We start from the raw sequence: 21175 nt of genomic DNA, 5'->3' as shown, positions 1-21175 counted from the left end.
TGCCAAATGAAGTCATCTATTGTGCCCACCGTTGCCTCATCTCTGATGCAGTTTCAGATTGTTCCCCAGTTGCTCTATCTTTTCCGTAAAGCTCAACCAATTTGTAGTAGTTTGGAATTGGTTTGTTCTTAAGCTCTTTTGCTTTAGGTTTAGCCTGTTAAAAAATGACAACAAAATAAACCCATTACACACAAAGCTATTAATTTTATTAATCATTAGAAATATATTTGTCTGACCAATTAAAAAAAATAGGTAAAGAATAGAAAATCTATTATTTTGTTAGTGACTTTCCCCTGTCATGATTACTAAGTACTAACACCATTTGAATCAAAGACCATTGACATTAATTCCACTCATTTGTTTTCCCAGCCATCTAATTGTTTGAATTTTTAAACTCAACCCATCCTGTGACATAGGAACTGATCGAGCAGGGCAAAGTGTACCATGTGTTATATAAAGTATATACCTTGACAACTAAACCAAAGAGAAAAGGAAATGAACAGGGCAGGGTAATATTGGAGCTCTCTCACAAAGATGCTCTTGAAAATCACTCCCAAAGACGAATCAGGAGAAAATAATATATAGTATATACCATTAAATTAAAAGGATAATCTTTGAAATGGGATCGGGTTGTCATGTGTGGGTATATGGGTTTATGGGTATGGTAGATCTTCACATATGCCATCTCTATTTAATAGGTTGTGGCGTTTGTGCTCCAGTAGGTTAGGAGTGTTTTATCAAGTTCTTCCAAAGTAATGGCTTTTGAAAAATTTTCTGGAAAGGGCTTTGTAGGCTTGAGATAAAGAAGAAATATGGAGAGGGAGCATGAATATTTTAGTAGGTTAGGGACTTCTTCTTATGGAGTGGATCTTTGGAGAGGCATTAGGTAGTTGTATAGCAGGGCAGGTGGTCTTGGGAAGTTACCTTTCGAGTTTGTCTTTCTTACATTGCTCAATATGTTTTTGGATGAGCACAGTCATAAGGCATAATGGGTAAGCTGGCTTAGCAGATTCATTTATGCCCTAAACTGTTTTTGCCACCCAGCAACATTGCTCAAATCCAAGAGGAATAATTTTGTTATCTTCCCCGGTAATCCCTTTTATTACAAAGTCAACCTTAAACTCTACTACAACAATCCGTTGCTTATTGGAGGACCCATAACTATGAATATTGGCTTTGACCATAGGCAGGCGAGCAGCTTAAGGTTTGGTGCATAAGTGTATTTATATAAAATGCCTCCTATCTTGAGCCACGCCCAGTATGTTATGAAGAGCACAACTCATCTAACAAGTATAACAGATTAAGTTGAAAAAGCAAATCTACCTTATCAAAGCATGCTCTTGAAATTGCTATTTTTAGTTATTCCTCATTTTGCAAATATATATTGATAGTCACATGTTGACTCTTTCTGCAAGCCCAGTGTGAGACATTACCAATGTAATGTAAGCTTTTAGGGAAAAATACAGTAAAAGGGACAAGTCTAGTCAAGAAGCCAAGGCAGATAAATGGTCATTAGCATGGACTTCCCTTCTTGACATGCATATGAAACTGGGAAGAAAATTATATTCATTCAAGTAAATTGATCTATGAATCCCTTAACTGGTTGATGAGATATCCTGTTTCTAAACAGAACTAGAACATGACATTCGCACTACAAAGTGAGCTACATACCCCTACACCCAGTACTGTTGATGAGATATCCTGGTTTCTAAACAGAACTAGAACATACATTCGCACCCAAAATTATCATTCAAAAGAATTAAAAAAAAAATAAAAAGGAAAAAATGGTAGTGATTGTCGTCTATCTCAATGATTAAAACATGCCACTTTTTAATTTGAGGCAAATCATTAACAAACATATTAGGCAAATCATCACAAAAAAAAAAAAAAAAAAAAAAACAAGAAATTACCCAAATCAGAAACCCCTTCACAAAAAAACAAGAAATTACCCAATAAAAATAAACAAGAAACACAGATCCATAGCCAAAATATACAAATTTATGCAAGTTCACAATCTAGACTCACTCAAGCATTTTATCAAACACGTTATGAGCAATATTTTGAAACTTTAAAATTTAAGAAAAAAATGCCCTCAAATCCGAAACCCACCCACAAATAACATGTTATTACCCCATAAAATCACAATTAATAAGAAATTACCCAATAAAATCACAATTTTAAGAACATAGTTATTTGATTCAACTTAAAAGAAACCCATGAAATAGAAATTAAAAATAGAGTTTACCTTTGTGAGAGAATGCTAGGCGTGAGAGAGAACAGTGAAGAAGTTGTGAGAGAGAGAGAGAGAGAGCCAGTGTAAGCTGAGAGAGCCGAGAGAGCTTGAGCTTGAGAGAGCTTGAGAGAACACAGAGAGCACAGAGAGCTTGAGAGAACTGAGACCTTGTGGGTTACAGTGTTTTTTTTTTAACGTTAAAATGCCTTGTAATTTTTTTAATATAATAAGGGTAAATTAGGTAATTTACATATTTAATAATTGATATGTTTTACTCTCCTTCCAAATCTCTCCAATTTGGGAGAATTAAAAATGAGGGGTTGGAGGTAGTTGAAACCCCTCCAAACCCCTCCAAATCCCTCCCCCTCCTTCTTTAAAAAACTTCCAAACAAAGTAAATGAATTACTCTCCTTCCTTCTACTCCACTCCCCCTCCTTTTTTTAACATCCAAACAGGCCAATAGTTACTAATACTAGAGGAACTAAGCCTTGCAAAGGCATTTGCAGGGATTGGCTTCACCAAATCTGACAATGTTGGAAGATTTTTCTCTCTCTAATTCTCCATCTAGTTGGATTGGTAAAATTTAATCTAAACAATGAAATGGATCCATTTAAAATGAAGATTTTAATACAATACAGAATACACCCATTCATTATCAAATGAACTTGGGATGTTTCAATGAACTAGTATTAATTGTTAACTATGCAGAGAACTGAAAATACTAGAATCTGACACAAAGCTGCAATCAGCATACTCCAAAGATAAAAGTGCAACTATATTCAAAATCCATGTCTTGAGGCACTTCTGCAGAAAATTTTGGAGGTACATACTAAGAGCATTTATTTGACAACTAGAACAGCCATAACATCTGAAACCCTCAAAGCAATGTAATCGTAACCGTCTTTGCCCTTAAAGTCAATCCCAGAATAATTGGAGTACATGACTATGCTCCCTGGGGCAAGGGATAATGGTTTCTTGTAGCCTTCTTCATCCAGAGGACCAGGCCCAACCGCAATCACCTGTAACATCCAATGCAGAATAAACATCAATCTGCCCAAACACCAAAATCCCATCTTACAATCCTAAAACAAGTATTCGGCTAATGCTTGGGAGAGCATAAAGCTATAGATGCTCTAGTCCTCACCATCCCAATGAAAGGTTTCTCCTTGGTCACCTTTGTTAGCAACAAACCCCCAGCAATCTTTTCCTCGGCCTCAGCAACTTGCACTTGAGTTCAAATGTACAAGGTATAATACCAAATATTACTTCAGGTCCTCAGTGGCTCACATGATAAACCAAGATAAATAAAGCATAATGCAAGATCAGACATGATATATCATGCACAGCTACATAATTATTTTGCAGTAAACCAAAAACAGTTCACTGACTACAACCCTAGGATGAGACCTTTACATTGACATTATTATTTATCCTTGGCTATACCCCACTACACACATTTCATGAAAATACCTGCAAGGGTAATGAACTTTAAAAATATAACAAACCTTGATTAAAACTCTATCATTCAGGGGCTTAAGTTCCTTGGCATCATCTGTTTCAAGAATACCAACTATATCATCATCCTTCATAATAAGATGCTTTGAACCACTGAACTCCAACTTAGTCCCTGCATACTTGGAATACACAATTTGGGTGCCAATTTGTACAAAGAAAAGCAATTAGTGAAAGGAACAAACAACAGAGAACTGGAAGCCAGAAAGATGAGTGAACAAAAGTTACCTTCACACTAATGTCTACTTTGCTCTTCCCAACTGTCTTACCCTCTCTAGTTGCAACCACCTCACCTCCTTGAGGCTTAGTTTGAGCAGTTTTTGGGACCAAAATTTCACCATCCGTCTTTTCCTCAGCTGTTTTGATCTTGACCAACACTCTATCACCCAAAGGCTTAATGTCGGTGTACTACAGAAATGGGAACAAAATGCTACCTTTTTAGAAAAGACACGCATAACATGAACTGTATCAGAATTTCAGTAAATGTAAATCCACAGCTATGGTGTATATATTGTCGTTTGACCATAAACAAATGTCTTGTAATTTTAAATCAGAACCAAGCCTGGGAAATAAACAGCAAAATTGCTGCATAGAAACAGAGAAGTATTGAACACATAAGTTCCCATATATGACACGTATAACAGAGCATACTTAAAAACCACAGAATGCCCTGGTTCTGAACTTTCTAACAAAAAAATGACCCACAAAGTAGTTTTCTTTTTCTCTCGTAGGCCCCAAAATACTATTTCACTGTTTCATTGGCAAACAACCTTACAATTAAAAAGTTTTACCCTTCTAAAATTGAGAGGTATATAGTCAAGTATAGATTCTCTATTTGAAACTAAACTGAATTACAACAAATAACAATAACAGTGGTCAATCATGTTTTCCAAAATAAAATTCAACAAATCAATTGGCATTTCTGCTTATTTGGTATTTCTTGGGTGATGCCATATTCAGAAAATGATGTTCTCTTGAGCTAGTTGAGATGATTTGGGAGAAGAGGTAATAGGGGGCAGTTGGTTAGTAGTCCTGCTATGTCTTATGTGGTGTATATGGTGGGAACTAAGTGCAAGGTGTTTTGACGGTACATAAACTAGCATGATGAAATTGAAGTTTCAGTTTTTGAAAACCTTATATGAGTGGATGACATCCCCTATGATGTTCTCGATTAAGGAGTTCTTAGAGTTTGTGGACTCTTTAGGAGCTACATAATCACTCTGTTTGTTTCTAATTTTCTTTTTTTTTTTCTTTTTTTGCTCTGTCATCATGTACTTGATTTGAGTTTTTAATAAAGTTTATTTACTTATAAAAAAAAAACAACAAAAAATCACAATGCATCAATAACCCAATTATTGGTTTCTCGAAAGAAGATGCTTGATGTCTTCACCACCCACATGACGACGCACTCGTCATTAGCGTCCAAGTAGGAGACTATAACACCTACCGAGTCTTGGTCAACAACGGTAGTTCCGTAGACATTCTCTACTACCCAGCGTTCCAACAGCTGCGGATCAACAGAGAATGTCTAGTTCCAACCAATGCTCCACTCGTTGGGTTTGGAGGAACAAAAGTATACCCCCTTGGCGCGGTCACATTGCCTGTAACAATTGGGGATTATCCTCAGCAAATCACTAGAGATGTTACATTCCTTGTTGTCAATTGCTTCTTCGCTTTTAATGCCATCATAGGATGACCAACCCTTAACTTATGGAAGGCTATAACTTCAACCTACCACCTGATGATTAAATTCCCCACGGAGTACAGAGTAGGTTAATTGTGAGGAGATCAAGTAGCTGTGCACGAGTGCTATATTGCGATGCTAGAGATGGACGACCATCTACAGACCATGAGCATAGAAGAACAGCGGACGGGGGCGGAACCTGTAGAGAAGCTCGAGGAGATACCTCTCGATAACTCTAGATTAGACAAAACCACGAGGATTGGCACTTTCGCTAGCCCAACGGTTTGCCAAGAGCTCGTAGCCTTCCTCAAGGAGAATTAGGACGTGTTTGCCTGGAGTCATGAAGACATGCCAGGAATCGACCCATCAGTCATGGTGCACAAACAGAATGTGTCACCTTCTTTTCCACCTGTCCGACAGAAGAAATGAGTATTCACCCCAGAACGAGACCGAGCAATAGCAGAAGAAGTCGGCAAGCTACAAGAGGTGGGCTTCATCAAGGAAGTATACTATCTCGATTGGCTAGTAAACGTGGTGATGGTCAAGAAAGCCAATGCAAAATGGAGGATGTGCGTAGACTTTATGGATCTAAACAAAGCATGCCCTAAGGATAGCTACCCTCTTTTGCGAGTCAACATACTGGTAGACTCTACGGCTCAGCACCAGCTACTCAGCTTCATGGACGCCTTCTCAGGGTACAATTAAATCCGGATGGATGAAGCGGATTAGGAGAAAACTTCATTTGTTACCAGCCAAGGTCTTTTTTGTTACAAGGTAATGCCATTTGGCCTTAAGAACGCGGGTGCGACGTATTAAAGGCTCATGAACAAGATGTTTGCGAACCAAATCGGGAGGAATGTTTAGGTCTACGTTGACGACATGTTGGTAACAAGCCAAAGAGAAGAGGACCATTTGAAGGATCTCGAGGAAACCTTCAGCACCTTTCGCTCCTACAACATGAAGCTTAATCCGAGTAAGTGTGCATTCGGAGTGACAACGAGAAAATTCTTAGGCTTTATGGTGTCTCAAAGAGGCATCGAGGCCAACCCAGACAAGATCAAAGCCATAGTAGAGATGGCCCCCCCCGAAGAACGTGAAAGAAGTGCAGAGTTTAAACGGTAAAGTAGCCGCCCTGAACAGGTTCGTATCAAGAGCGACGGATAAATGTTTACCCTTCTTTTGCACCCTGAAGAAATCTTTTGAATGGACTGCCGAGTGTCAGCAAGTATTCGAGGAGCTGAAGGCCTACCTTTCTTCCCTACCGCTGTTAAGTCCTTCACAACCGGGGGAAAAACTCTTCCTGTATTTGGCTGTCTCCCCGGCAGCCGTTAGTGCGGCCTTGGTCAGAGAAGAAGACAAGGTTCAAAAGCCCGTGTACTACGCCAGCTGGGCATTTCGTGGTGCAGAGGAGAGGTATCCACCCATGGAAAAGCTTGCCTTCGCCTTAGTTACAGCAGCTCGCAAACTCAAGCCGTACTTCCAAGCCCACACAGTAATCGTCCTAACCGACAAACCGTTACGACGGGCAATGAGTAACCCCGAAGCTGCTGGTCGGTTGGCGCTATGGTTAATAGAGTTAAGTGAGTTCGACATTCAATACCACCCACACACCACCATCAAAGGGCAGATCATCGCTGACTTCATAGCAGAGTTCACCAACGGTGAAGACAAAGGGGGAGATGAATATCCGTAGTGGAGTATACATACGGACAGGTCGTCCAACAGGCAAGCCGGGGGGGTAGGTGTCGGACTTCTCTCTCCTGAAGGAGACCAAATCGAATGTATGGTTCACCTCGACTTCCTCACCACCAACAATGAAGCGGAGTACGAAGCTTTAATGGCAGGGCTTGATCTCGTTAAAGCAGCAGGAGCCGCAAGAGTGGTTCTTTGCTGCGACTCTCAAGTCGTCACTAACCAAGTAAACGGGGTCTATGAGTGCAGAGGCGAAAGAATGAAGAGACATCTGGACCAAGTAAGGAGAAGAGCAGACGAGCTGAAGGTCAAGATTATCCAGATCCCTAAAGGAGAGAACGAGCAAGCCGACCGCCTTGCCAAAACCACTTCAGCTGAACATATGACCACCCTTGGTAATGTACTCTCTTTTTTTTAGCTTTCTCCACTAATAGACTCCATCGATATGCAGGAGATAGGTTCCGAAAGCAACTGGACCACGCTGTTAGTCTCTTACTTGAAAAACGGGGTCTTACCAGACGAAAGGGAGGCCGTAAAAAAGCTGAATTTCCAAGCAGCACGATTCATTTTGATGAAGGATGTCCTATATAAGAGAGGCTTACTACTGGCCCACCATGCAAAAAGACGCTCAGACTTATGTTAAAGCCTGCGACAAATGCCAAAGATTCAGCAATATCATAAGACAGCCTTCCGAAGAGTTGACCCCTATGACAGCCCCATGGCCATTCACTCAGTGTGGTTTAGACATCATGGGACCATTCCCAATAGCGGTGCGATAACTGAAGTTCCTAATAGTGGGCATAGACTACTTCACGAAATGGGTGGAAGTTGAAGCCTTGGCCACCATTAAGGAGAAAAACGTGAGAAGCACAGTCTGGAAATCCATCATATGCAGATTCGAGATCCCCAGAGTCAGTCTCAGACAATGGGAAACAGTTTGACAACGACTCTTTCCGGGACTTTTGCTCACAGTTAGGAATCAGAAATCACTAGTCCTCCCCTGCTCACCCTCAAGCAAACGGATAGGTTGAAGTCATGAATTGATCCTTGCTTAAAATTACCAAGACTCGGCTTGAGGGGACAAAGGGAATATGGCCTGAAGAGTTGCCAAGCATATTATGGGCGTATAGGACAACGACGAGGACGCCCACAGGAGAAACACCATTTCGGCTAACGTACGGAAGCGAAGCAGTGATTCCAGCTGAAGTCGGGCTCACAAGTTACAGGGTGGACAATCATATTGAAAGAAAAAACAACGAAGCTATGCATCTACAACTTGATCTAATTGACGAAGTCAGGCGACAACAAAACAAAGGCTCGCGCGATACTAGAACCGCATGGCTAAGCACTACAACTCCCGGGTCCGACACAGAGACTTTTAGGTCGGAGATCTCGTTTTGAGAAAGGTCATGGGCGCTACTAGAGACCCTACCCGAGGAAAGCTCGGCCCCAACTGGGAAGGACCCTACCAAATCACGTCATGGCAGAGGAAGGGCACCTACCACCTAGAGACGATGGATGGACGGAAGCTACACCACCCATGGAACACCGAGCACCTACGGAAGTACTACCAGTAAAAAGGATGGCATGAAGAGAAGCACCCCTTTATTTTTAGCATGCCTTAGTTAAAATTAGCCACATTCCTCAGTTTTTCTATTTCTAGATTTTGCTATGATAACTCTTTTTAAGCCCAAAGAGTTAAATGATTGAAATATAACAATAATTTGGAGGAATGACTAAATACATGCATGCAAAATAAGAGTTTGCACAAAGTAATTAACTTATATGGTTTAAAAATGAAGACAATATAATGAAGGAATTTAAACTCCCATGATTTAAAATCCAATTTATCACAAATTTCATTGTTTGGTTAATTCACACTTGATTCCAAAGAACCAGACCAAAAGTAGTGAATTATTGCTAAAATTGATATCAAATTTCAATAAATTATCTGACACCAACCCAAAGAACCCTACCAATCCCCCAAAAATTATGTTGTTTCATCCCCGGAAATTTTGAAATCCCTATTAGGAGAAGCCCCAATCCCAAAGATGCCACTGTTTCCATTTTTAATGTTGCTCTCAAGTTCAACATTAAATTCCCTCCTAAATTTGCCACAAAAACTGGGAATATGAGAGAGAGAGAGAGAGAGAGAGAGAGAGAGAGAGATACACAAAGGAATCACATACAAATAGAGAAACTATGATGCCTATGTGTCACTTTACTTACAAAATAGAAATAGGATCTTAGATATTTTGGGAGTAAATTAACTGCCCTTGATGGAGTTTTTGAATTCCCAACTAAACCATCCAACAATTCTTCTAGCTTGAAAATCTCAAGGATAAATGATATCAATCACTAAGTTGCTGCTACAAACTATAGGCACATCAATTTCAGCTTTTCCACCTTCTGCATTTGAAAAATCTAACTATTAAAAATAAACCCCAAAGATAACCAATGAAAATTGGAAATCAAGTTCTTAATATCATCATAACAATTAATTGTCTTCCACTTTTTCAACAACAATCTTTACTATTGGTGCTTAGTGATTATTGGATTACTTCCATTTTCAAATGAAAATTATAGATTTTGATAAACTGACATCTCAAGTTAAAGATATCAGTAGTTTATAATAATATCATGAACAAATTAAGGTCTATAAATGGCATGAATACAAAGAAAATGTACAGTATGATTTCTTTTACACTACAACTCCTTAACTTTGATATGTGCTCTTTGAAAATTTTCAGGGGCCAAACATGAGGATAAGTAGTTATAAATGCATAATATTCATCAATCATCTTACCTGTTAATTCAAAATGAATCAAGAGTTTCACTCGAGCTTTATTGATAAAAATAGTACTAACCTTCAATAATTTAGGAAAAAGAAGCAAGTATTCCCCAAGACAACCATCCAGGAAAAAATCATGGTGCTGGATAATTTGTTTTATAAAAAAGATATACATCAAGAATTAGTCACTCCCATGCGCAACTTTATTTGTCTAAAAGAACTGTGTATATACAAATTTTTCTTAGAATTTCTTCATTCGAATCCTACATAATTCCTTTTTGCTAGAGGAAAAAGAAACCTATTTAGCATACCTCTTCTACGCATTTTCCAGTCTTAAGTTTGTTATGCACTATGTGCCAATTGTGTTCAAGATCTTGAGAGTGTGTATTAATATATTTAGGAAAATGTTGGTGCACTTGGTATTTTAAATTTTATGACAAATTTTGGACATAAAAGTAACGTAAAAACTAAATGAATTCATATTAACATTAGAATTATGATCTTCACCAGCATGATAAGATAACTTTACCATGTCAGATATGATTAAGAGCTCATTAATTTCAAAATCATTAGCACCTTTTATATACTCAAGGTAATGATTTATCAAGACAAAGCTTATTAATTTTAAATATTCTTATACAGTTATCTTCAAGTAAGAATCCAATTAAAATTCTGCAATAGAAAAAAAGGAACCAATTGTTTCTCGGCCTCGCTTTCTCTCTGAGAAACTAGGCTAGTAGAATCTTGATTATCTTCCCCGGAATGATACCCCTCTCCCTCTGTTAACACTGTTAACAGTAGGGCTCGTTGGTTTTTTTTTTTTTTTTTTCTTTTTCGTGGGTTTAGGGAAACACATCTCACCTTTCTTTTTCCATCTTTCCATCCTTTCTTTACTACTCACTTTACTCAAACCATGGACGAAGTTCTCAGTGCATGGAAAAATTTGTCCCTTACTGCTGAGGAAAGTACAAAACTTAGCCTGACAAAATCAAAAAACCTAAGGGAAAAAGAATATGTCCTAGCAGCAAAGTTTCTAACAAAACGTGCCCTGAACGTGGAAGCTATTGGCAGAACATTTAAACCGTTGTGGAGGGCTAGGGATGAGTTCAAGATTAGAGAAGCAGGAGACCACATTTTATTATTTGTTTTCAAGCTTGAGATAGATGCGGAACGTGTATTAGCCCAAGAACCGTGGTCGTTTGATAAACATCTCGTTCTGTTCCAACGATATGATTATTCGATCCCAGCCAAACACCTACGCTTTACAAAGATTATGTTTTGGGTGCAAATACATGGTCTGCCTATGAGAATGCTAGACCCCGAGACTGCCATTGAATTAGGAGAAACTCTTGGGGAGGTTTCAACCAAGGAAACAGAGAAGGAGATGGTGGGGGGTGACTTTGTCCGGGTTAGGGTGAAGATCGATGTCTCAAAGCCTTTAAGCCGAGGTTGAAGAATTGTATTGGATGAAGACATTGAAACGTGGGTAGCCTTCAAATATGAAAAGCTCACCAACTTCTGTTACTGGTGTGGTATGGTCTCTCATAAGGAGAAAGAGTGCGAGAAATGGCTTGTTGGGAAGGGATTAAATCCTCATAAACAACAGGAATATGGGGCATGGCTGCGGGCCACTCCTTACAACCCGGGGAAGTCTCCCTACACGACTGTGCTAGGTATGGGCGATGGGCTTGGGGGTGTCACAACGCAGTCTTATGCAGAGAAGACTAGTGTGGCAGAGGAGCCATCATCGGCGACTCAAGACGGCGAACCTGTCCCGGTACAATCCAGTAACGCCCAAGTAAACGCCGACCTCCATCAAGTTTCTCAGATGGATATTGCGGATTCTACGGAGGATTTGGCGTAGATTTCACGCCCGAATTTATCTCCATTTAATCGGGTAATAAATTCTATTCCAAACTCTTCTCCATCCCATATCCGTTTACAAGATTTTGAGAACCAAATAGAAGAAATTGATTCGGCTTTAATGAAATTTGACTCCCATGCACCTCCAATAATCAATAAGCCAATTGTAACCCCCACACATGCAGAATCCGTTGCAGACAAATCAAGGGGTATTATAGTTACTCAAGGAGATGTGGCAAATAATAACCCCACTCACGTGACCATCCAAAATAACTCACATGAGAACCATGCACTTCGCACGTGGAAGAGATTAGCCAGAAATAACATTACACCTGAGACCCCAAATAACCACTCTGTTTTTCACAAGCGAAACAGAGAGTTTGAAGAGTGCGACCAATCTGAGTTACCAAAGAAGAAGTTCTTGGTTTCGAAAGATGATTCGGAAAATTCATTGGTGGAGGCTGCTGCGTAGCTCCGCCAAGAGCCATGAGCATTATAGTTTGGAACTGCCGTGGGCTCGAGAACCTACAGACAGGAAAAGAGCTTGAAGTAGTGATTCGAGCAAAAGTTCCCTCCGTCGTGTTTATAGCCGAAACGTGGGCGGATGAAGCAAGGCTACAGCAGATTAAACGGAACATTGAGTTTGATAATTTATTTTTTGTTGAGAGAAATAACAGGGGTGGGGGTCTTGCACTCTTTTGGCGAAATTCTGTTGATCTGAGTGTTGATTCTTTCTCACCAAACCATATAGACTCCATCATAAATAAAGGGAAGGAAGATGTATGGAGGTTCACCGGGTTTTATGGTGAGCCAGTGACGCATAAGAGAATGGAATCCTGGAATAAGCTTCGACAACTTCATAACAAATTTAATCTCCCTTGGCTGTGCGCCGGGGATTTTAATGAGATTATTAGAAGCTCTGAAAAAATGGGGGGAAGTAGCAGAAGCCAAACTTAGATGCAACATTTTCGGGATGCAATGGATGAGTGCGGATTTATTGACCTTGGTTTTTTAGGTCCGTGGTATGCATGGCAGAAACATTTTTCTGCTGGTTACTCAATATGGGAGAGACTCGACCGTGCTTTGGCTACTAATGATTGGTTGTTGAGATTTGCAGGTACACATGTCCAACACCTCAAGTCAGATACTTCGGACCACAGTCCAATATGGATTGATATGGAGGGTCATAATTTTCAGTCCATCTCCAAGCCTTTCCGATTCGAAGAGGCGTGGCTGTCTGATCATACATGCTCGGAGGTCGTTGAAGCAATCTGGGAAGCAAGGGAAGTGGCTGATCCAGCAGCTAGAGTCATTCGAAAAATTGATAAGTGTGGCCGAGAATTAAAGAGATGGGAGAGAGATCACTTCGGCAATATAAGGAACACTCTGAAGGAGAAAAGAAAGGAGTTGGCTAAAGCAGAAAAAGAGGCGTTACGCACTGGACTAAATTTTCGAATATAGGAACTAAAACGGGAGATTACGGATTTGGTGGACAAAGAAAACAGGTTATGGTTTCAAAGGTCTAAGGTGTTGTGGGCACAACAAGGAGACCGAAACTCCAAATATTTTCACAGCCGGGCCACTCAACGATGGCGCAAAAATACCATCCAGCAGCTTCGGTCATCAAGTGGACAGTGGAAGTCTAACAGTACAGAGGTAGCTGAGATTCTAATAGACTACTTCCAGGAGCTGTACACCTCGGCCAACCAGACCCCATGTGATGCAGCCACAATGTCCATTGGAAAAATTATCAGCTCGGATTTAAACAACCAGCTTGAACAGGAATTTACAGCATGGGAGGTTCAGAAAGCAATAAAAGAAATGGCCCCTCTCAAAGCCCCTGGTCCGGACGGAATGCCTCCATTGTTCTATCAACATTATTGGAACACAATTGGTAATGATGTTACACAATCTGTTTTACATTTCCTTAATTCAGCTTGTCTTCCTGAAAATCTCAATCATACTTTTATTACCCTCATACCAAAAAAGAATTCTCCCGAATATGCTTCTGATTTTAGACCCATCAGCCTTTGCAATGTTTTGTATAAAATATTTTCAAAGGTCCTAGCCAATAGAATAAAAAAAAATCCTTCCAAAGATCATTTCGGAACATCAAAGTGCATTTACCAAAAGCAGATTAATTTCTGATAATATTCTAGTTGCTTTTGAATCTCTCCATAGTATGCAGAAACATGCGGGAAAGGAAGATTATATGGCCATCAAATTAGACATGAGCAAAGCATATGACAGGGTAGAATGGTCGTATCTGGAATCAGTCATGAGACGCGTGGGCTTCACTGAAAGATGGATTACTCTCTTGATGCTTTGTGTCAAGACGGTCTCTTATTCTATTCTAGTGAATGGAGAGCCAAAAGGGATGATTTACCCCACACGAGGCATCCGTCAAGGAGACCCTCTATCACCTTTCCTTTTCCTACTTTGCACAGAAGGATTAAATGGTCTCATCAACATGGCAGCAGATAAAGACCATATTAAGGGTTACGCCCTTTGTAGAAATAGCCCCAGACTAACCCATCTCTTGTTTGCAGATGATAGTCTATTATTTTGCAGGGCCACAATCCAAGAGTGCCAACAAGTTTTGAATATTCTGGAGACTTATGGCAGATGCTCGGGTCAACGAATCAATAAAACAAAAACCACCATTTTTTTCAGCAAGTCTACTCCTGCGGAAGTCAAAAACCATATCAAATCGGCCTTGGATGTACCGGTGATCCTGTAATATGAGAAGTATCTAGGGTTACCTTCATTGGTGGGGAAAAATAAAAAGGCCAGCTTCAACTACATTAAGGAGAGAGTTTGGAAAAAAATTCAAGGGTGGAAGGAAAAACTTTTGTCTCAAGCAGGTAGAGAAATCCTTATTAAGGCCGTAGTTCAAGCAATCCCAACTTACACAATGAGTTGCTTTAAACTCCCTTTGGGTCTTTGTGGAGAAATCGAAAGTCTTATAAGGAAATTTTGGTGGGGCCAAAAAGGAGACCGAAGGAAGGTACATTGGGTAAAGTGGGACACTCTATGTAAGCCCAAATCGGAAGAGGGCATGGGATTCAAAGATTTGGCAAATTTCAATGATGCCCTATTAGCCAAACAAGCATGGCGATTACTTCACCAAAGAAACTCTCTATTTTATAGGGTTTTTAAGGCGAGGTTTTTCCCACAATGCTCTATCTTAGAAGCCCCTTACTCAAGCACGGGATCATATGCATGGCATAGTATTTTGAAAGGGAGAGATTTAGTGTTGAAGGGTGCACGATGGAGAGTGGGAAGTGGTGAAGCCATAAGTGTGTGGAACAATGCTTGGTTGCCGTCCACAACTCATCCAGGAATTGAAGCTCATGTGGTACCAGGTTTTGAAGATATGAAAGTCTCTGCTCTCATTGACCCAGCCACGAAGAAGTGGGACCTTAGCATGTTGAATGGACTCTTCACTACCCAAGAGGTAGAATTGATCTCAAGCATTCCTCTGTATCCCAATGCAGTGGAGGATGTTGTTGTTTGGCCCTTTACTCCATCAGGGAATTACACGGTAAAATCAAGCACACGGTTCCTCACCTCTGACCAAGCTCCTCTTCAACCTGTGATCACTGCCCAGATCGAGAAAGAAGTGTGGAAATTGATTTGGAGTCTTAACGTGCAAAGCAAAGTCAGAAACTTCTTATGGAGGTCCTGCCACAATGCTATTCCGGTTAAACAAAATCTGAAACGACGGCATATCCTGAATGAAGATGTATGCGAACTGTGCAAGCGTGAGTCTGAGTCAGTTGTCCATGCTCTATGGGGATGCTCACAGCTCACACAGGTGTGTGGTTCAATTCCGTCATTCTCATTTCGGCAGACACAAGTTTTCTCCTCCATCCAAGATGTGCTCACCTATACACACAAGAAACAGGGGAACACGGAGCTACTGGCATCAATTATGTGGTCACTTTGGCATCATAGAAACCAAGTACGAACATCTTCCAAGGAGTATCCGCTATCACTGGTTGCTCCAACAGCGTCGCAAGCACTGGCTGACTTCCAATGGGCTAACTCCTCTGATGCTCCGCAACCCAGAAGCTATGGCCAAACACGGACTCAATGGACACCACCAGTAGAAGGCGAAATCAAAGTAAACTTTGACGGAGCCCAGTTCAGAGATTTGGGTAAAGCAGGTTTGGGAGTCATCATTCGGAATAGCAGAGGACAAGCGCTTGCGTCTCTGTCTGAGCAAGCACTTCTGCCTTTCTCGCCGGAAATTGTCGAAGCTATGGCAGCAGCTAGAGCTATCTCCTTTGCACAGGGACTTGGCTTCACCTCCTTCATATTAGAGGGGGACTCGGTGAATGTAATAAAAGCAATGCAGTCTGATGATGGGTCCCTTTCTCCATATGGTCATATCCTTAGCTCGGCAAAATCCATGGTGGTAACAGGAAGTAGCATCAAGTACTCGCATGTGGGTCGAACTGGTAATACTGTAGCACACAACCTAGCTAAACATGCTAGACATGTTAGAGGTTTTTCGGTGTGGACGGAGGATGTTCCTCCACACCTTTCTCATGTAATTTTTGCCGACCACGGTTGATTTGATTTTAATAAAGTTTCAAGGTCTTGTTTCTCAAAAAAAAAAAAAAAAAAAGTAAGAATCCAATTAAAGACAGAATTGTAGAAGACTGCAAGGTTCTTTTTTATTATTATTTTTCCTTAAATAAAACTAGTAGTCTATATTGTGAGCGCATAATGATAACCAAACCTGAACACCATAGCCACATTTTTTTCATGTCATCCAGAATTTCTTCAGTTCTCCAACTTGTTCTAGCAATACTTGTATAGGCATTCTGGGCGGGTCGCAATAAGTCGCTGGTCGAAGGTTTAGACCAATCGCAATTCATCACCATCTTGCCCGCTTCCAATTGATGACTGGCTATTATATAAGTGTTGACCTAAGCCCCTATGCTGGGGCTCGGCTCCCGAACCATACGTGAGCTACCTCCTACGGCTCTTCCTAAGAACTTGAAGCTCCCTCTCTCTAAATAGAAATTAAAAAAAAAATGCATTTACGAGACAAAAAAAAGACTTTTTCAAAAAGCCTCCGCCCTCCTCTCCTATTCAACGGGGCTTTTAGAGAAGCAGCTTCCTTCCTTGACTTCTTTGCTCAGTCAAGCTTCCTTGTTCCTTAGTGCAGTCTTGGTCCATAGTTTAAGACTCCGTTCTCGCCTTCTCAGAACATCCTTCATAGCACAATTGTGATCGAAGAAGCATACGGTTGGAAGACTTTTCCAAGTCGGTACCCACGACACGGAAGCTAGGAGTCCTATCCTCGAGGATGTACATTTGCCTTCAATACGTGGAATCATAATCCTAAGTAGGCTCTCCTATAAAACATTAATGTATTGTAAGCATCTAAAAACAAATTTGAAGAACTCATAATTATTATAAATGTAGGCAACATATATACCTTCTGAAAAGATTAGATCTTTGCAATGAAAAATTTACCTATAAGGATCATTAATCACTCCATAGACCCACCAAAATTTTGTTAAAGCAAGGAAAAGAATTAGATGGAATCAATAAAATTATAATGTGTAAAATAATACAAGAACTCTTAAAAAATATATTATATCTAAAATGCCCTAGTCATTGACCATGTGAAAACTTAAACCAACTTAATCCACACTATTTATTTTTTACCTAATATATCCAAACCTTATTTTTCAACTTTGAATTTCTACCGCATGAACAAGAAAAAGGGCCTAGGTTATGACACTGAAAACACACTAACATGGGCAGATCATGGGAAAAAACGACACAACACAAACATTATTCTGTTTTTGTTTGTGTTCTACCACATATTCATAATAATATGAACAAGGTATTTATACCACCGCACACCCATCGTATTATGGTCACTCCATAAGTACAAGTTCTTGTGCAATGGCACGGGGGCAGAGGCTACACACACATACTTAGATTATGCTAGAGTATGATTTTTATCTCAGATAGAAAAGGAAAAAATGAACTAGGTATGTATGTGTGTGTTTGTGATCAATTAAGTCAACTATCAAAGGCACAATTAGGGAAGACCGAAATGATGCTATAATCTAATGTTAAAATTTCAACCATGACATCACTTATACCTTTCCTAAATGTCAAGATACGCGTTGCATGCACATTATGTTATCTTTTGAAGCAATTACCTTACTACATTATCACCAGTCATGACCTTAGCTTGGATGTAGGAAAAGCAATGTCAAGAACCAAGAAAACATAGACACCCTTCATGCGGCAATAATGGTCAATATTTCCAATTTTACCCAATATATGTACCTTATATAAGACAAAGAATATTTACTTTCTCGTATTTGAAAACAGGATTTATATGTATAAGTAGGCTAAGATTGGAATTTAGATATGACAGATAACTATAATAACAAATTCAAAGGTTTAACTGGAGATAGCAAAAGTCAAAAGTTCAAAAGTTTTAACTGTATTAAACAAGTTCAAAAGTTTAACTGCAGATAGCAAAAGTCATCTGAACAAAAAATTTATTGTTTAAACAAAAGAGTAATTTAGATGTAAGGTTTTACTGGTATTGCAAGAGGTCAAGAAAGTGAAAATTTCAAAATTATTAGCTGAAGCTCTGTATCACTGTGGACAGTGCTTGCATAGATTCATCATGGGCTGCAACACATGGTGAAAACCCCTTTAGTAAAAATTCTAGAAATGGTTGTGCAGATTCAAGGAAAAATCAAACTTGACAGAGAAACCACATCCTTGCATGGAAAGACTTCCCACTAGAAACTGGTACCTATTCTGTGCAGCTGTGCAACCATGGCCTAGTAATTTTGACTAAGAAATTTTGAAGTGGCATTTAAAGGAAAGTTGTTTGTAAACAGCATAAATAATTTTTTAAAAAGGAACTTCATTGACAAATCATAGTCCAAATAACATGGAATTGCTTGGACTGATTAAGTAAATGAATGGGAATGTTCAATAGGGAGGGAACATTAACATGTAAAATTAACCTCGTATGTACTTGATTTTACCATACTTGTTGGTTACAATAAGTACAACATTAACAAAAAAGGATACAACATAAGTGATCTCTTCTCCTTGACACTTTAATGTATAAGACAGTAAAAGGCATGTATATTTTTTGTATCGGGTATAAATTCAAAACCATTAGCTCATGAACATTGTTTACTGTTTCTCTACAACAAGGTATTCCTATAAGAGGGTGAATTCAAGGTGATACTAATTTGTAATTTCAAAATATTCTTTTCAATATTTCACTCAAAGTGAAATTAGTAAGAAGGTGCCACAGAACAATAGAAAATTACTATGTTCAAACTGCAATTGGAGGTAATCCTATTAATTTATATACAAAAGATATGCCAGTGGCTAAGAAATGGAATGTGTATAGAGCTATAATCTTCAAAGGGATAGAAGACCAGCTCATAGTTAAAGATAACTATAAAACCTTTTCTTGGGCAATGAGATCATTCTAATGTCTACAAAATAAGGGTGTCAAATACCAACGACAAGACTTACATCTATACCTAGTTGCATCAAGTGTAGAGTCCATTAGTACAAAATACCAGAACAAAGAATCCTGCAGAATAGAGTGATCATTTTTGGGCACAAAAATAACAAAACTTATAAGGATGAAGTAGTTTCACCAGTAGCTGTAGCTATTATTCGTACAATGATGAAGTTGTGGCCCTGTCATCCCAATTAATTCAATTATGTGCAATTAATATAAAAAGAAACAAACAAATAAAAGCCTTTTATTTTATATTATATTGGAAAAACTCTTCGACCAATAAGTATGAATTATTTTCTTCTACAAATCCCAACCAAAGGCATTTAGGAATGAAAGTAGCTTAAATTTTGGCCAGCAAGACGTAAATGAGCAAATAATGTTGGGAAATTTAGACCCCAGTTGATAGAATTAATAAGTTTTAAATCCAAGTTGTTAATTAGATTTATTATCAATAAAACTTGTTAAATCAAACAAATATCAATATCATGTCAAAATCATGCAGCGGAAAAATAAATAAGACAAGATATGATAACCCAGGAAAACCAATGAAACCAACCAATTTCACAGTAAAAAACCTGGGGGGGAAACCTTCCCAAAAAGCAATCCACTATAGAAAAGAGAAGTTTCAGATCTAGTACAAAACCTTTGTCCCTAGACTCTACAATCCCTGTAGATGAACTCACAGCAGAAACCTTCCACTGCTTTAGAACCTCTGAACTCTTCAATATATGAACGCCACCCTTTGATGCACGAATCCCAGTACGTGACTAACCAATTGCGCGGATCCCAGTACGCGACTTAATCACCAATTAGAAGAAGATGTTGGCTGCAAAGTTCTTCACTTCATCAACAATGAAGATCAAGAAGCACTCGGTTACAAAACCCTAAGGCGCAAAAGATGCAGTAGCTTATTTCAGAGAGAATAAGGCATCGGTCACCTTTTGCATATTTTCTCCTTGTATTCTCTTATGTGACGGCCTCTAAAATAAGCCTTATATAGGTCTAGGGTTGTAAGAAAAGAAACCCTACACAAATACAAAAGCCTGGCCCAAAAATCATATCTGAAAATTCTGATTTCCGTAACCTCGATAGATAGCAGGTGTCGAGCTTTAAACCTTGACAGATACAGCTATTGAGCAGCTATCGAGTAGCTGTCGAGGAGATAGAAGCTTTCTCGATCTATCCACCAGCTATCGAGAGGTGTTGAGTTATCTGTCCGCAGTTGTCGAGAGGTGTCGAGCAGCTGTCGAGGTATCTGTCCGCAGGTGTCGAGCTATCTGTCCAGCTTTAATGAATAGCTTTTTTTCACTTGTTTCTTGGTCTAATCTTCATGGCTTTAATACTAGACTTGAACAACATGTTTCTTGAAGTATTAAACACATCCTAGATGTACCCAATTACAAGTAAAGTGTGTTTTGTCAAAGGATTAGCCAATTACACAAAATCATGACATATGTTCTTAACAAGTGAAACACATATGTCCTAACAAATAACCTAATGCAGTATCATTCCAGCACATTAAAAATAAATAATCCATAGACTTGAAAGGTTCAAACCAAAACATCCGAATGTGACTTTAACAGAAAATTTGGATTGATAGACATTTCCCTATTCTCTACTTCAAACACAAGTAAACAATTGAGCAATTTATATTGTCATGACATCCATCCAGAACCAAATGCAATTGCTTAGTAGTTAGATGTAGGATTGCATTGAAAGAAGGATGTTCTATACACTTATGGTCATTTTACAACTTGTGTAGACACCGGGAAGTGCATTGAAAGTTATGCATGTCTTGGTTTTGTTATTTGTTTCTTTGATCAGTATTCACACATGTTGAGGGACTCCATTTTATTCTTCATT

The 21175-nt window shown here is 39.2% G+C and overlaps 1 protein-coding gene and 1 long non-coding RNA gene across 4 annotated transcripts; both read right to left on the bottom strand.

Annotated features, from left to right (window-relative positions):
- Positions 1–2815: 2815 nt before the first annotated feature.
- On the bottom strand, positions 2816–4276 carry LOC126705399 (20 kDa chaperonin, chloroplastic-like). 3 transcript variants are annotated; one of them, XR_007648282.1, is made up of 3 exons: positions 3739–3932; positions 3378–3460; positions 2816–3252 (listed from the first exon to the last, which is right to left on the bottom strand). XR_007648282.1 is itself a non-coding variant. In XM_050404397.1 (3 exons), exons 2-3 carry the CDS (start codon positions 3820–3822, stop codon positions 3073–3075), a joined length of 264 nt encoding a protein of 87 aa, XP_050260354.1. In that variant the 5' UTR covers positions 3823–3860; positions 3974–4276; the 3' UTR covers positions 2816–3072. The 3 variants fall into 3 exon arrangements, 2 of the variants coding, with proteins under 2 accessions (XP_050260354.1, XP_050260353.1); XM_050404397.1 differs by lacking the exon at positions 3378–3460 and adding an exon at positions 3974–4276 and having other exon boundaries at positions 3739–3860; XM_050404396.1 differs by lacking the exon at positions 3378–3460 and having other exon boundaries at positions 3739–3934.
- Positions 4277–9018: 4742 nt separating this feature from the next.
- LOC126705400 (uncharacterized) lies at positions 9019–10541 on the bottom strand. The gene is made up of 3 exons (XR_007648283.1): positions 9989–10541; positions 9351–9855; positions 9019–9226 (listed from the first exon to the last, which is right to left on the bottom strand). It is a non-coding gene; the product is annotated as an uncharacterized LOC126705400 (long non-coding RNA).
- Positions 10542–21175: the final 10634 nt, after the last annotated feature.

This window comes from Quercus robur, chromosome 11, assembly GCF_932294415.1.
Source record: "Quercus robur chromosome 11, dhQueRobu3.1, whole genome shotgun sequence".
Lineage (NCBI taxonomy): Eukaryota > Viridiplantae > Streptophyta > Magnoliopsida > Fagales > Fagaceae > Quercus > Quercus robur.
Note: the sequence above shows the minus strand (reverse complement) of the source record. Positions and strands in the feature narration are given on the sequence as shown.